General features: G+C 45.9%; 1 protein-coding gene across 2 annotated transcripts in view; it reads right to left on the bottom strand.

Moving 5' to 3' along the window:
- Positions 1–15,776, bottom strand: part of kif26ba (kinesin family member 26Ba) — a 356,970-nt gene that overhangs the window by 71,816 nt on the left and 269,378 nt on the right. For both annotated transcript variants that reach the window (XM_059985564.1, XM_059985565.1), the window contains 3 exons: positions 7,177–7,383; positions 4,400–4,493; positions 1,817–2,079 (listed from right to left, as the gene is read on the bottom strand). In XM_059985564.1, the coding sequence (XP_059841547.1) occupies positions 1,817–2,079; positions 4,400–4,493; positions 7,177–7,383 (564 nt within the window). The remainder of the gene's footprint in view (positions 1–1,816; positions 2,080–4,399; positions 4,494–7,176; positions 7,384–15,776) is intronic.

Below are 15,776 nucleotides of genomic sequence, written 5' to 3'. Positions count from 1 at the left end.
CATTCATACCATTTGGTTGGTGGCTACTGAGACGGAATATAAGGTGTTGCTCCTCCATCCTGAGTGTGGCCTCACTGCGGCAGTTGAGGAAGCCACAGACTGACATGTCAGAATAGGAATGGGAAGTAGAAATGAAGTGGGAGGCCACCCGGAGATCCTGCTTTTGCTGGTGGATGGAGAGTAGATGTTCGATGAAATGGCCTCCCAATCTACATCGGATCTCATCGATATACAGCCGGCCATACCCGGATCACCGAATACAGAGATGACTCCAACAGACTCACAGGTGAAGTGTTACAGAAGATGACCCCAACACTTCTTTCTCCCCCACCCCCACCGACACCTTCTTGCTCTAACTTATCATGTTTCTTTTTCCAGTCCTAATGAAGGGTCTTGGCCTGAAATATCGACTGTTCACTCTTTTCCACAATATTCCAGAAACTGTCTCACCAGCAACCCATACACCCAGTGGCCACTTTACTAGGAACACCTGCTCATTAATGCATATCAGTCAATCTTGTGGCATCAACTCAATGCCTAAAAGCATGCAGACATGGTCAAGAGGTTCAATTGTCATTCAGACCAACCATCAGGATGGGGAAGGAATGTGATCTAGGTGACTTTGACTACGGAATGATTGTTGGTGCCAGATGGGGTGGTTTGAGTATCTGAGAAGCTGCTGATCTCCTGGGATTTTTATGCACAACAGTCTCTAAAGTTTACAGAGAATGGCATGAAAAGCAAAAACATACAGTGAGCAGCAGCCTGGGGGTGAAAATGTCTCGTTAATGACACCGGTCGAGAAGACTGGTTCAAGCTGGTAGGAAGGTGGCAGTAACTCAAATAACCACACATTTCAACAGTGGTGTGCAGAAGACAATCTCTGAATGCACAACGTGTCGAATGTTGAAGAGGATGGGCTACAGTAGCAGAAGACCACAAACATACAGTCAGTGGCCATTTTATTAGGTACAAAGAGTACCCAGTAAAGTAGCCACTGAGTGTTTAATTCAAATAAATTATGTTTGCTCTTGCACACATTTCCTCTTGCAATAGATGTCAGACATGCCATCTGCTAGCCGAACCTGCACGGTAACTTGCCCTGGTTTGTGTACAGGGAAATCCAAATCTCTTTGAAGATCGACATCTTCCAACCTCTGCTCTTCTACATTGTCTGCCAAAGTGAATGACCTCCCACATTCCTCCAGCTTATATAATCCACCTGCCCCAACTTATCCATTCACTCTGCCCACCCATAAGAATGTGAGAAGGCAAGGAAAGAGCAGGAGTCGGCTATTTGGCCTACTGACCCTGCACTGCCATTCAATCATGGCTGACTTTTTAACCACATTCTGCTGCCTTCTTCCCATAAATCTTAACCCCCTGACCAATCCAAAAACCTATAAATCATGGCCTTAAAACGGCCTCCAGAGCTGTCTTTGGCAATGGATTCCACAGATTCACCACCCTCTGGCTAAAGAAATTCTATTCTTCCTCATCTCTGCTCTGAGGGGACGTCCCTCTATTCTGAGGCTGTGCCCTCAGAACCTGTAATCAGGCTGTGGCAAAAGGACTACATCATATCACCTCAGTCAGGCTGTGTTGGGAAGGGAGGGGGAGGGCAGCACGGGAGGTGGGGGGGCATCTTTATCATAGTCCTCTTACCCTTGGGAGCACATACATCCAACATCTGTCCTCAATGCCAGTCCTTGGAAAATGGTTGAAGGTGCTACCAGTGCCTCCACTTTTGAAGGAAATAATCCTGCTTATAAAAAGTTTCAGAAAGCCTTGGGCAGTGAACAATAGACTAGATTACCTGCATGCCACAGATGGGGTCCTCACAAAGGTAGACTCCAGGAGACTGGCCGTCCTGCAAACTGCCTGTGGCCACCTCAGCAAGTAGGTCCTTCAGGTTTTCTTCCTTCCCCCACACTTCGACTGCCGAGACCCGGACTGAGAATCGAGCTCCCGTCTTCTCCTTCCTCTCGTTAATCAGTTTGAAAAGCCAGGAGATGGCGCAGGGGATGATACCCAGGTTCTGCATGGAGTCATCTCTCCCAATCATTGTGTACGACTTCCCTGGCACATCACAGAAGAGTGGGCTCAGATTACAACATGGGACAGAATAACACAGTCTAACAGAATTCCAACAGTTAAAATTCACCCACAATTTACGCTAAACACATAATGTTTTCGTGGTAATGTGAACCTCTCTGTGCAAAAAAGGACACCAATGAGGCTGAATTTCAATGGTGGCGGGGTGGGGAATCATCTCTACCAAAGGAGGTGTAAGGTGTTCTTTCCCTCCACTAACTTGCAGGTCACCCTTGGTTGAGGTACAACACTTGCTTAGCCCCCTGATCAGGGTCACGTGAAACCATGGGAGCAGATGGTGACTGGTCGTTTGAGCGGCTGATGCACATCACAATCCCTGGTTATGCGACCACTGATTCCAGGCAGACAATCTCTGAAGAGTATTGATAATGGCTGGGATCACCTGTCTTGTAAAGACACTGCTCAGAAGAAGGCAATGGCAAACCACTTCTGTGGAAAAATTTGTCAAGAATAATCATGGTCATGGAGAGACCGTGGTCGTCTACATCATACGATACGGCATGTAATGACGATGACTACAATATGCAATTACCAGTGCATTACAGGTTTAGGAAATCGTGAAAGGCATAGATAGAGTCACAGAGTTATAAAGCATGGAAGCAGACCATCTCGTCCACACCAACCAAGATAGTCATCAAAGATAGTCCCATTTACCCATATTTGGTCCATATCCCTTTGAACCAGGGATTCCTAACCTGGAGTCCATGGACCCCTTGGCTAATGGTAGGGGTCCATGGCATAAAAAAGGTTGGGAACTCCCTGCTCTAAACCTTTTCTATCTATGTACCGGTCTAACTGGCTTTTAAAAGATATAGTACTATGCAAAAGTCTTGGGGACATGTATAGTTAGGGTACCTGAGGCTTTTCACAGTACTGTTTATTGACTAAAATAGGGCGGTGGCTGGAAAGCAGAAATAAAGAGTACTTAGCTTTGTATTAGCTCAGAAGTATGAAATGCTATTTGGTAACTGGGAAGACAATAAATACAGTACTGTGCAAAAGCCTTGGGCAAGCTACATATATGTGCCTAAGAGTTTTGCACAGAACACATTCACTCTTAACTCAGTGTTGGGGAGTAAAGAATTAGAGGTCAAACGGTTAATGTGCGAGAGGAGAGATTTAGCTGAAACTTGAGGGGTAACTGTTCTGGATATGGAAAAAACTGCTGAAGGAAGTGGGTAAAATAACAATAGTCAAAAGACATTTGAATAGGCGCTGTCTTGCCAGTTGTCCTACATCCATAACCTGAAGCCCCTGTTTCCTTAGGGGATTTGAAAGCACTTAAATTATTGCATTTGTTTTATTTTACTCTACTCAGATTATGTGGAACAGACCCTTCTGGCCCATTGAGTGATGCTGCCCAGCAACCTATCCATTTAACCCTAGTCTAATCACAGGCCAATTTATAATGACCAATTACGACTATAAGACAAAGGAGCAGAATTAGGCCATTCAGCCAGTTGAGTCTGCCCAACTTGACCTACTAACGGGTGGATATTTGGATTGTGGGAGCAAACTGAAGCACCCACAGTCATGGGGATTTTAAAGAGAAGAAAGTTGTCCAGGTATCTTACATGCTATTTTGTCGTTTGCTCAGCACCAGAACAACAGGCTAGCTGCTCATTATCTGAAGGTGGTCTGTCAAAATGTGCCAAGCAATCACTGAACAGTTGTTACCATCACCGACATGGCGAATTGTCTGTAAATGCTACCAATGAGGAGGTGGTGTTGGGTTTTTACCCCAGCCCGGTGCTGTGGCTGAGGGAACTAATCCACCGTATTGTGCGGGGAACTGTTTGTTCGTCGACTTTACTGAGAGCCGACATTAATCTGTCAGTACAAGAAACCATAAGACAAAAGGCCATTAGGCCACTCGGCCCATCAAGTCTGCTGCATCATTCCACCCTGACTGAGGGAATTAGACAAGAAGACATAGCTGAATGGGTTGAGCAGTACCTGTGGAGGGAAAGGAAATGTCGGCATTTCACATTGAAACCCTGCATCTGGACTGAGATGGAGAGACAAAATGGATGGCATAGAGAGGAGTGGGGAGAAAGAAATTCAAAGCAATTGGGGGATTGACTGGCAGGTAGTGACAGGTAGGGGAAGGGAGTGGGGCTAGAGTAGGGAGAACGAAAGATGGAGGCAGACAAAAAGAGAAAGAGGTAAAAATATGGAGAGGCAGATGGAGCAAGTTGAGGGGTGGGGTGAGGGAAGTCTTGGGAAGAAGGTGGTTGAAGAGCCAGAGAACAGTTGAAGCCACTTGCTAAGAATGTCAACCAACCTAGTTTGGTGTGGCCAAAGCAGAAGACGCAGCCGTCAGCCCCGTTCACCACGGACTGGATGACTTCTGCTACAGTCCCAGCACAAACTTCAGCCTACAGTGGAAACAGAGGAGTTTCAGAGGGTTACACAGGAGCCCAACAAATCCAGGTGACTTCGACACTGGACTGAACTCCAAACATTTCAGGCTGACGTGTCCCCCACATGATGCTCTGACTTTGGAACACAGAGCGAATGTGTCCTTTGACCAACAAGGTTCAACAGACATTGGTTTTTCCCCTTCCCTCTTCTCTCTATTTCCATTCTCCATTCTGGCTCCCTCTTACCACTTCCCTTCTCCTTATTACCTCCCCCTGGTGCCTCAACTCCTTTTTCCTCCTCTCCTATCAGATTTTTTTGCAGTCCTTTAACTTTTCTACCTATCACCACCCAGCTTCTTAATTACCACCCTCCTCCACCCACCTACTTCCCCTCGCCTGGCTTCACCTATCACCTGCCAGCTTGTACTCCTTCCCCCCCTCCCTCTTTCCTGTTCTGGCTCCTTCACCCTTCCTTTCCTGTCTTGACAAAGAGTCTCGGCCCAAAACGTTGATTCCCTGTTTATTTTAGATGCTGCTTGGCCTCCAGCATTTTGTGTGTTGCTGTACCGCCTTCTTCTCCTACCTCTAGTACCTTCTTACCTCGCACGCTTCTGCCTTTTCAAACTTAGTTTTGAAGATTTAGTTCACTCCATAAAGTGGCAATCTTAAAAATGCTGGTAATGCTCATCAGCTCTGGAAGTATCTCTATCCATTTATTTATTGATTGATTTATTTATTTATTTCAAGATACAGCGCAGAGTAGGATCTTCCACCCTTTCAGCTGAGCCGTTCAGTAGTCCCCCAATTTAATCCGAGCCTAATCAGGGGACAGTTTACAATGACCAATTAGCCTACAAACTGGTACATCTTTGGGCTGTGGGAGGAAACTGCAGCACCTGAACGAAACCCACACAGTCACGGGGAGAGCGTATAAACTCCTTACAGGCAGTGGCAGGAATTGAACCTGGGTCGCTGGTACTGTAAAGCGTTGTGTTAGCCACTATGCTAACGTGCCAGCCCTGTGCAGAGAGAAAGACAGAGGGAAACAGAAGTATAATTTCAAAGGGGCTTCTGTCCCTTCATTTCTCTTCCCACTGTGGCTTCCGGACCTGCTGAGTCCCTCCAAAATTTTCTGTTCATTCGTTACCAAGATTGGTGGTAGTGAGAAACAGAGTTTGACTGACTGACGGTGTGGAGTTTGCATGTTTTCACTGTGACTGTGTTGGTGCCTCCCTCCCCGATACTCCAGTTACCTCCCTCGTCCCAAAGATTGTGAGTTTAATTGGGTGCTTTAAAGTTGCCCTGAGTATGCAGGTGAATCAACTGATGGGCCTGTAAGGAACAGGTTAGACAGGTAAGTGGAGGAATGGGACTGACAAGGGACTCCAGGAGTCATGACAGGTTCACTGGGTCTCACACCCTCCTTCGCAACTGTAAGGAAAGAAAATGTAATAAAAATGCCTTATTTTTTCCACCTACCTTGATTCTCCACACAAACCCCCTGTAAGAAACATAAGCAGGTGTCTGCAGCTCATCAAATGTGCTTCACATTTTATAGAATCATTTAACTCATAGACCCTTGTGTCCACATCAGCCAAATAGTGTTGGAAACCACGGTCTTTTTTTTAATAATACTTTTTATAGGATTTGTATTTTTTAACAAACTCGTGCATTTTTCACTCTCACTGGCAGAAAGTGGTATAGCAGCTAAACTAACGGTTTATCAACTTACTCATTTTTCATTGGCTAAGTATCATCACATTACCCATGTGATGAAATTGTTTTAATTATGTAGCCTATTAACTAATAAGTGGCCTAGTGGTTAAGCCATTGGTCTAGTGATCTGAAGGTCACTGGTTTGAGCCTCAGCTAAGGCAGCATGTTGTGTCCTTGAGCAAGGCACTTAACCACACATTGCTCTGCGACAACACCAGTGCCAAGCTGTATTGGCCCTTGTCCTTCCCTTGGACAACATCGGTGGCATGGAGAGGGGAAGGCTTGCAGCTTGGGCAACTGCCGGTCTCCCATACAACCCTGCCCAGGCCTGCACCCTGGAAACTTTCCAAGGCGCAAATCCATGATCTCGAGACTAGCGGATGCCTATTTTATTTATCTATTACTATTAACTAATTTATCTCCATCTGAGGAAATTCTCTTATCTATAAAAGTGATAGACTTCTCAGAAATGCCATTTTTATTCTTTTTCTATGCACAACTTGGCATTGTTTCTCAGCCCTTTATTTAGTTAGCTTAGTATTTGTACATTTGCACTCTAAAATAATCTGAAATCTTGGAATAACGACTGCTCACCATTTTTGACAGAGATCCAACATGGGCCTCAGATAAGCCCCACTTCCCAGCTCTTTGGACAAGAGGAGAAACCAGAACAGCTGGTGGGGAACCCAGAGGGTGACAGAGAGATCACGCCAGTGCTGGAGGTCAGGTCACTGGCACTATGAGGCTGCAAAACTACCAGCTGAGCCAGTGATCAGCCAGGGTTAGAGAAACACGCTGGAATGAACCCTTGTTGTTCCAGTAAATGGACACAGTAGAGCGTGTTGAGTAAGGCTAACAGCCAATAGCTCTCACAGCCCACTCCCACCAGCCCCATGTGCCTCAGCGACAAGAGGGGAGGGTGCTTGGAATATGAGTAGTATTTGGGAAGGCTGCCTCTTAAGTAGACAGTGAATACACTGACCTGCGAAGAGTCCTGTGGGAAGACGGCATCAAAGGCAAACATCTTTGGCGGCACTAGACAGCCTCTCTTCTGAGAGGAGTTCTGCAGACCGTTCACCGGAGGGTCGTACAGGGTAATCTGCTTCTTACGGGGGTCCACCTTGAAGAAGCAGCTGGATTCGGACAAGTCCCCCAAAGAGGCGGGACAGATTCGCAGCATGACTTTTACCTGCGGGGAGAGGAAGGGGACACATTGAATGCCTGTAGATGGCCTTTCTCTTGACACACCAATGCTGGCCCAGAAATGTGCCTTTCAAAGTTGAAAAGTAAATTTATTATCAAAGTACATAAATGTCACAATATACTACCCTGAGATTCCTTGAGGGCATTCACAGTAAATACAAAGAAGCACAACAGAATTAATGAAAAACTGCACACAAAGAAAGAAAAACAACACACTGGGCATATTCCGTCTGGGTACCCACCAACCTGATGACATGAATATTGATTTATCCTTCCAGTAAACTAATCCACACCCTCTTCCTCTATTGCCCACTCTGGCCTTCTGCTTCCTCTTACCTGCCTAGTACCATAAGACCATAGGAGTTGAATTAGGCTATTTGGCCCATCAAGTCTGCTCCGCCATTTCATTATGGCTGATCCAGTTTTGCTCTCAATCTCCTGCCTTTCTCCTGTAACCCTTCCTGCCCTGACCAATCAAGAATCTATCAATCTCTGCCTTAAATACTTGGCTTCCACATCTGGTTGTGGCAACGAATTCCATAGGTTCACCACTTGCTGGTGAAAGAAATTCCACTCATCTCTGTTCTAAAAGGATGCCTCTCTATTTTGAGGCCGTGTCCTCTGGTCTTAGACTCCCCCACTATAGGAAACAGCCTCTTCATTTGATAGGTTTCAATGAGGTCATCCCTCATTCTTCTGAATTCCACAGAATAGAGGCCCAGGGCCATCAGATGCTCTTCATATGACAAGTCATTCAATCCTGGAATCATTTTATGAACCTCTTTTGAACCCCTTCCAGTTTCAGCACATCCGTTCTAAGATAAGGGTCCAAAACTGCTCACAATACTCCAAGTGAGGCCTCACCAGTGCTTTATGAAGTCTCAACATTGTATCATTGCTTTTATATTCTACTCATTTTGAAATGAATGTTATCATTGCATTTGCCTTCTTGATCACTGACTCAACCTGCAAATTAACCTTTAGGGAATCCTGCACAAGCACTCCCAAGTCCCTTTGAGCCTTAGTTTTTTTGTGTTTTCTCTCTGCTTAGAAAGCAGTCAACTTCTCATTTCTTCTACCAACGTGCATGACCACTTTCTAAGTGGAGAGAAAACACAAAAAAAACTCAAATTCTCCTAATTTGTCTAAGTCCTTCTATAGCCTCTTTACTTCCTCAAAACTACCTGTCCCTCCAGTTAACTTCATATCATCTACAAACTCTTCTCATCACTACCATCACAAAGGAGGTACAGGAGCCTGAACTTACACACTTAATGCTTTAGAAACAGCTTCTTTCCTTTCACCATCAGACATCTGAATGGACTGTGAACCAACCCATGAACACTATCTTTCTATTTTTGCTTTCTTTTTACACTATTTAATTGCTTTTTAAATATACGTATATTTCTTATTGTCATTTTTGTATTGCACTATACTGCCTCTGCAAAACAACAAATTTTGTGACATAATATGTCAGTGATATTAAACCAGATTCTGATTATAATTTTGGCAGGTCAGGCAGTATCTATGGAGAAGAATAAGAAAAGATCGGGCTGGAACTCTTTGTCAGCCCAAAATGTCGACTGTTTATTCCTCTGCATAGATGCTGCCCGACCTGCTGAGATCCTCCAGCATTTTGTGTGTGTTATTCTGGATTTCCAGCATCTGCAGAACGTCTTGTGGACTGTGGTGAGTGTAGCGTATGGACCCCACACTGTTGGATGGTCCCTGTCCCTCACTGGAGCGAGTGAGGTGAGGGTGAACACTGAGATTCCCCAGCATTTCACGGACTCGATGAGAGAACAGAGACCTTCTCTGAAGCCCCGTCCACTTCACCAATTGGACGGAGATCCAACCTTTTTGACTTCAGACCTGCAGAATTCCAGAACTTCGTCATGGTTCTCCCTCCTGATCCTAAATGAAGAGGTTTTCCCTTTGCTAGTTCACTGGCCCACTGTAAGGATAATGACTGGCAGGTGGAACCTTGTACTTACCAGCTGGAAGCAATTAATTATTACTAAATGACCATGGTGTAACTTTGAGCATTAGACTCCTTGGCAACTATACACCCTACGCAAGAGTGGCCCCACTGGCTGTGAAGTCATAGAGCACTACAGCACAGAAACAGACCCTCTGGCCCATCTAGTCTGTGCCAGCTAAATCAAAAGAAAACTGGTGGAAGGCATTCAGCGGAGGAGAAACGGAATAAAATGAAGGGGGGGTTGAAGAAAGTAGAAGGAGAAAGACCAGAAGAGATCAAATACATTTAGGAAACAGATGCAGGAGGTGACACCAAATGAAATGGTAAACAAGTGAGGAAACTCTGTGTCAGAGCTCTGACATTTAATACTGCCACAAGTCGTTGCAAAGTCTGAGCCAAGAAATTAATTGAGAAGATTAAAAACTGCTTCTTCACGCTCCACTTCCTGTTGCCCATTTGCCTTCTTTCCAACACAGCACTTCATTGCTGATCAAAGTAGTTAAAAAGGGACCGGTTACGATTACCAAGAAGGTTTGTGTGTTCAGGGTTGAGGGGAGGAGGGAGAGCACCATTTCCAGCCAACTGGCACTGTTCCCTCTAAAGTACAAACACTTTGTGTTTGGTTTTTTATTCAGTTCGGGAGTTGAGGCTGTCTCTCCCACTGCAAGTCGTTAGTGGGTTTGCAAAGCCTGTGATTTGGCACAATGCTCCAAGTGCAGAGTTTGCCCCTATTGTGTTCAGAGGCAGGGAGGCTCTGAGCTGCCCAAGTTGAAGCTAATCTTCAGAACTAAAGGTTCACTGTTCAAACTATGATGGCTACACTCAGAAAGCCAAACCTCAGCAATGGAGATCAAGCTTGGGTCAGGAGGTGGTGTGAGAGTGGAACAAGCTGCCAGTGGAGGTGGTGGACTCGGGTACAATTGCAACATGTAAGAGAAGTTTAGATAATACATGGATGAGAGGGGTATGGAGGGCTTTAGTCCAGGAGCGGGTCAATGGGACAAGGCGGAATAAACGATTTGGTGTGGACTAGATGGGATGAAGGTGTAGCACTTTATGAGTCTAACCCCGGTTCATCATTGATGCTTTCAGCAAAGCATAGGAGAGAAAAAGCCTGACTGCCCATTGTTGATTAGACAAAGGTGCTTTACCAACATTGCTCCCGGCACACCCCCCCCAACAAAAAAAGTTCATGGTCAAACCCTGGAACTAGTTCCCACATTTTGGGAGCCTCTTCTTGGTGAAGGTAGACTTTGATGGTGAAATTCAAAGTGCCAGCACAACCTTAGGGGGCTGAGGGGAAAATGGTTAGAAGATCAAGACCTCAAAACTAGCACAAACGTCATGGTCTACCCGTCAGCACTGATCCCTGCCTTGAATATTGCTCCTGAAACATGTACCACCTACAAAAGGCACAGAGCATGGAACAGTACAGCACAAGAACAGGCCCTTTGACTTGCTATGTCTGTGCTGAACACAACACCAAATTAAACTACGTTTCTACTGATTTATACCCTGCTATTCCCTACACTTTTGTGTGTTTCTAACAGCCTCTCAAACACCACTATTGTACCTGCTTCCACTACCACCCTCTGTGCAAAATCCTTGCCCCACACATCTCCTTTCAACATTCCCCCCTTCACCTTACGTGCAATGGAAGGGCAGGTCTTCCCCTGCTCCCTCTGGGAAGAACACAGGTTAAAAAAGGCCATTGGAGAACCAGCCCTCTTCTCATAACTACCCTCATGGAGGTGGTGCAGGAGCCTTAAGACCCACCATCAACGTTTTTGGAAGTTTCTTCCCCTCCACTATTAGATTTCTGAACATCCATGAACGGTCTATCAACTCATGAACACTACCTCTCTATTCCTCTTTTTGACTTTTTTGGTGGCAACCGTCGGTCTCGAGAGACCATGGATTTGCGCCTGGAGTTTCTGCGCAGGGTTGTATGGGAGACCAGCAGTTGCCCAAGCTGCAGGCCTTCCCCTCTCCACGCCACCGATGTCCAAGGGAAGGGCACTAGGACCCATGCAGCTTGGCACCGGTGACATCGCAGAGCAATGTGTTGTTAAGTGCCTTGCTCAAGGACACAAACACGCTGCCTCAGCTGAGGCTCGAACCAGTGACCTTCAGGTTACTAGTCTGATGCCTTGCCCACTAGGCCATGCGCCAACACATCTATTTTTGACTATTGACTTCAATTTTTATTGAAACTTACAGTAACCTTTTGTGACTTGTGTTGTACTGCTGCCATAAAAGAACAAATTTCATGAAGCATGTAGGTGCAATTACAAATAAAACACAGCAGTGCCTCTACTTCCTTAAAAGTTTACAAAGATTAGGCATGATACCTAAAACTTGGACAAACTTCAATAGTGGAGATTATTTTCACTGGCTACATCACAGCCTATTATGGAAACACCAATGCCCTTGAACTGAAAATCCTACAAGAGTAATGGATGCAGCCCAGTCCATCACAGGTAAAGTCCTCCCAACCATTGACCACATCTACACGGAGTGTTGTGGCAGGAAAGAAGCATCCATCATCAGGGACCCCCACAACCCAGGACATGCTCTCTTCTCACTGCTGCCATCAGGAAGAAGGTACAGGAGCCTCAGGACTCACACCACCAGGTTCAGGAACAGTTACTACCCCTCAACCAACAGGCTCTTGAACCAGAGGGAATATCTTCATTCAATTCCACTCACCCCACCACTGAACTGTTTCCACAACTTATGGACTTACATTCGATGACTCTTCATCTCATGACCTTGGTATTTATGCTTAATTATTTATTATTTTCTTTTTCTATTTGCACAGTTTGCCGTCTTTTGCACACCGGTTGTCTGCCCTGTCGATGCATCTTTCACTGATTCTATTACGGTTATTGGACTTATTCAGTATGCCTGCAAGAAAATGAATCCCAGAGTTGTGTATGGTGATGTAAACTGCATGCATTTTGGTAATAAATGTACTTTGAACTTTGAACCTGTCAGTCATAAAAACCTGATTCTGATTCTGAAATTTGCTCTTCAAGGAGGCACTGAAGAGAGGCATGGACACAGAAAACTGGCAGCTCCAAAGAGCACAGGTGCAGAACAAGCCAGACGGTGGAGTGGAGGAGGACAGAGGCTTTGATGTCTAGCACACTCTCTCCCATCTTCAACCATCTTACTGCTGCAGTTCCTTCACCACCATGGTCAAATGCCTTCACCCCTCTTTCAGCCCCTCCTCCTAAACCTGCCCACCTTCCCTTCCAGCTTAAACCCCACCTCCGATCAGAGGGTCATTCAGTGATCACCCATCTCCTGGTTCTGTCTCTGCGACGTGCCGTGGGTCTTTTCTCGACTATGAGTGCACATGCACGGTGGGGAGGCCGACATTCAAGAGAACAGCTGGAAGCAATGATTACAACGGACGTTGTATTGTTAAACATGAAAAGGATTAGAAGTGTTTAATTTCTGCTCACTCAGACAGAATTATACGCAGATCAAATACTCAGCAGAGTGAAACACCCATAACAGTGAATAAAGCACCCAAGCAGCCAATCAGAGGATGTCCAGATGCTTTGAACGCCATTTGTTTAAAGTGTTTGTCTAAGAGCAAAGCCTCCCCTTCTATCAGCACTTCAGAAGGACAAAGCATCTACTTCAACAAAAGTCTTTGATCGGAAACAATATAATAGGGAGTTAAGCTGTATTGGTGCCATCTGAGTTACAGATTGTTGGCAGCAGAGGCAAGAGCAACTGCCCACAAACCTGAGCGTTACAACCAGACTAGTAACTAGCGGAGCACAAGAACTCATTTGGATGCGATGCTCTTGTCGTAAATTGATGCTCCTCAGCTATTACATCAACAGCACAGGCACCAGGGACCTGACAGAAATGTTGTCCTCACAGAGATCAGGCCCACAAGTTTCACCAGGAGGTGTTGCTGTCTCAGGAGGATGCAGATGTCACCGGGTTTGGCAGACTCCTATCGCCTGAATACTGGGTGTGAAGGTCCCAAGACGAGATTCAGTGTTATGCGTGAGGCACCCAGTGTCCGTTTGTAAGAGAATCAGTGTTATGCGTGAGGCACCCAGTGTCCGTTTGTAAGAGAATCAGTGTTGTGCGTGAGGTACCTAGTGTCCGTTTGTAAGAGAATCAGTGTTATGCGTGAGGCACCCAGTGTCCGTTTGTAAGAGAATCAGCGTCACCTGCGAGACCCAGGGTTGCTGTGAGAGCCAGTGCTGTATATATGAGACCAGTATTGTCTGTGTGAGACCCGGTATTGTCTGTGTGAGACCTAGCATTGCCTGTGAAAAAGCAGTGTCATCTGGGGAAATCGTGTGTTGTTTAACAACTTTAGGCAACCTGACTAATCCTGGAATTTCCTGGCATCTGATGAGCACACAATGCTTCAAGCTAAATCTTCCAACCACTCCAATGTCTAAGGCGGCTGATAGACATGAAACAGAGAACCCATGCACATTACTTTTTGTAGCTGGCAAAAAACTGGCAAGTTTTCAATAAGTTCTTTATTTGCCAGTTTCCCGAATTTGTGGATTAAACCAATCTGTGATATTCTGTTGACTGACTCAAAGGAGGGCAGCAGATCCAACACTGCAGCTTCAGCTTCGCAAGCAAGCTGGCTGAGCAACCTCGAGTGAAGTGACTCAGAACTCTAACCAAAATATGACCTCAAGTGACACTGCTACCGAGCAAGCACGCCTCAAACGCAGTACACAGGTGCCCCAAGAATTCCTGAAGAATACAGAATCAATGAGGTGAATGCCTCTTTCTTTTTCAGTTGGAACATATGACGTGAGGTGGAAGAGGCTGCCGAAATGAGAGGCACTGTCTTCTGGGTGAGTTAGCTTCTCTAACAGCCTCGCCTCAGATATCTGCCAGCTTAATAGAGAGCGAGGACCTCCTATTTAGCCGTCTGCCTGCTTGCCTGGTTATTTCACTTCAGGGTGTGATTCAAGTGGCTTCACTTAGGTGGACAACAGGTGGTCCTCCACAGCCCTCCGCATCCAGTCACTCATCAATCAATCGCCAAGCCCTTCCCAGCCAGACAGCAAACTTCACACACTACAGGAGCAATGGAGCTCCCGCTGAGCCATCCCACAACTCTATCAGTCCATTATCAATTAATCGACAAAGGAAACCGACTTATTGAAGATGAATGGACAGTCAGCCCAGTCATTACTCTTCATTTTTTTCCTTGGAGCGACAGAGGATGAGAGGTGACTTGACAGAGGTGTACAAGATGATCAGAGGCATTGATTGTGTGGATAGGCAGAGGCTTTCCCCCAGGGCTGAAATGGTTGCCACAAGAGGACACAGGTTTAAGGTGTGGGGAAATGTCAGGGGTAAGTTTTTTGCTCAGAGAGTGGTGAGTACGTGGAATGGGCTGCCGGCAACGGTGGTGGAGGCAGATATGATAGGGTCTTTTAAGAGGCTTTTAGATAGGTACATGGAGCTTAGGAAAATAGAGGGCTATAGGTTAGCCTAGTAATTTCTAAGGTAGGGACATGTTCGGCACAACTTTGTGGGCCTAAGGACCTGTATTGTGCTGTAGGTTTTCTATGTTCTTTTACTCCAGCAGAGGCTGTGTGCAGCAACACTGTTGTGAGAAGCCATATTATGCCTATGACACTTCAGTTATTATCGACAATTATCACTGATCCCACCCACCCCCAGAGTTTCACTCAGAGAGGTCACAGAGAACTCCCTTGTCCCAAGGCTGCAAGACAACCTTTCCAACACCAACTACACCCTGCTCTCAATCATTGACGTTAGTGTAACACTTTATAATACCGCTGTAAGATTGGGGTTCAATTTCTGTTCTTCTCTGGAAGAGGTTTGTACACTGTCCCCGTGATCACGCGGGTTTCCTCCAGATGCTCCTGTGTCCTCCCACATTCCAAAGACATATGAGTTAGGGTTAGTAGGTTGGAGACATGCTACACAAACCCCAGACAATCAGCAGATGCCAGAAATCCAAAGTAACACACACAAAAATGCTGGAGGAACTCAGCAGGTCAGGCAGCATCTATGGAAAAGATGTTGATGTTCTGGGCTGACAGCCTTCATCAGGACTGGAAAAATGATGAGAAGGAAGGGTAAGAAGGTGGAGGAAGGGGAGGAAGAAGTACAAGGTGGTGGGTGATAGGTGAAAGCGGGAGGTGAGGAGGGGTGAAGTAAAGAGCTGGGAAGTTGATTGTTGAAACAGATACAGTGCCGGAGAAGGGTGAATCTAACAGGAGAGGTCAGACGGCCATGGAAGAAAGAAAAGAGGGAGGAGCACCAGAGGGAGGTGAAGGGCAGGAAAGGAGATAAGGTGGGAGAGAGAAACAGGAATGGGAAATGGTGAAGGGGGGGGGGGGGGGTCAATTACCAGAAGTTTGAGA

The sequence above is a fragment of the Hypanus sabinus genome, chromosome 12 (assembly GCF_030144855.1).
Source record: "Hypanus sabinus isolate sHypSab1 chromosome 12, sHypSab1.hap1, whole genome shotgun sequence".
NCBI classification, from domain to species: domain Eukaryota; kingdom Metazoa; phylum Chordata; class Chondrichthyes; order Myliobatiformes; family Dasyatidae; genus Hypanus; species Hypanus sabinus.
The sequence above is the reverse complement of the archived record's forward strand: the minus strand, read 5'-3'. Positions and strand labels throughout refer to the sequence as shown.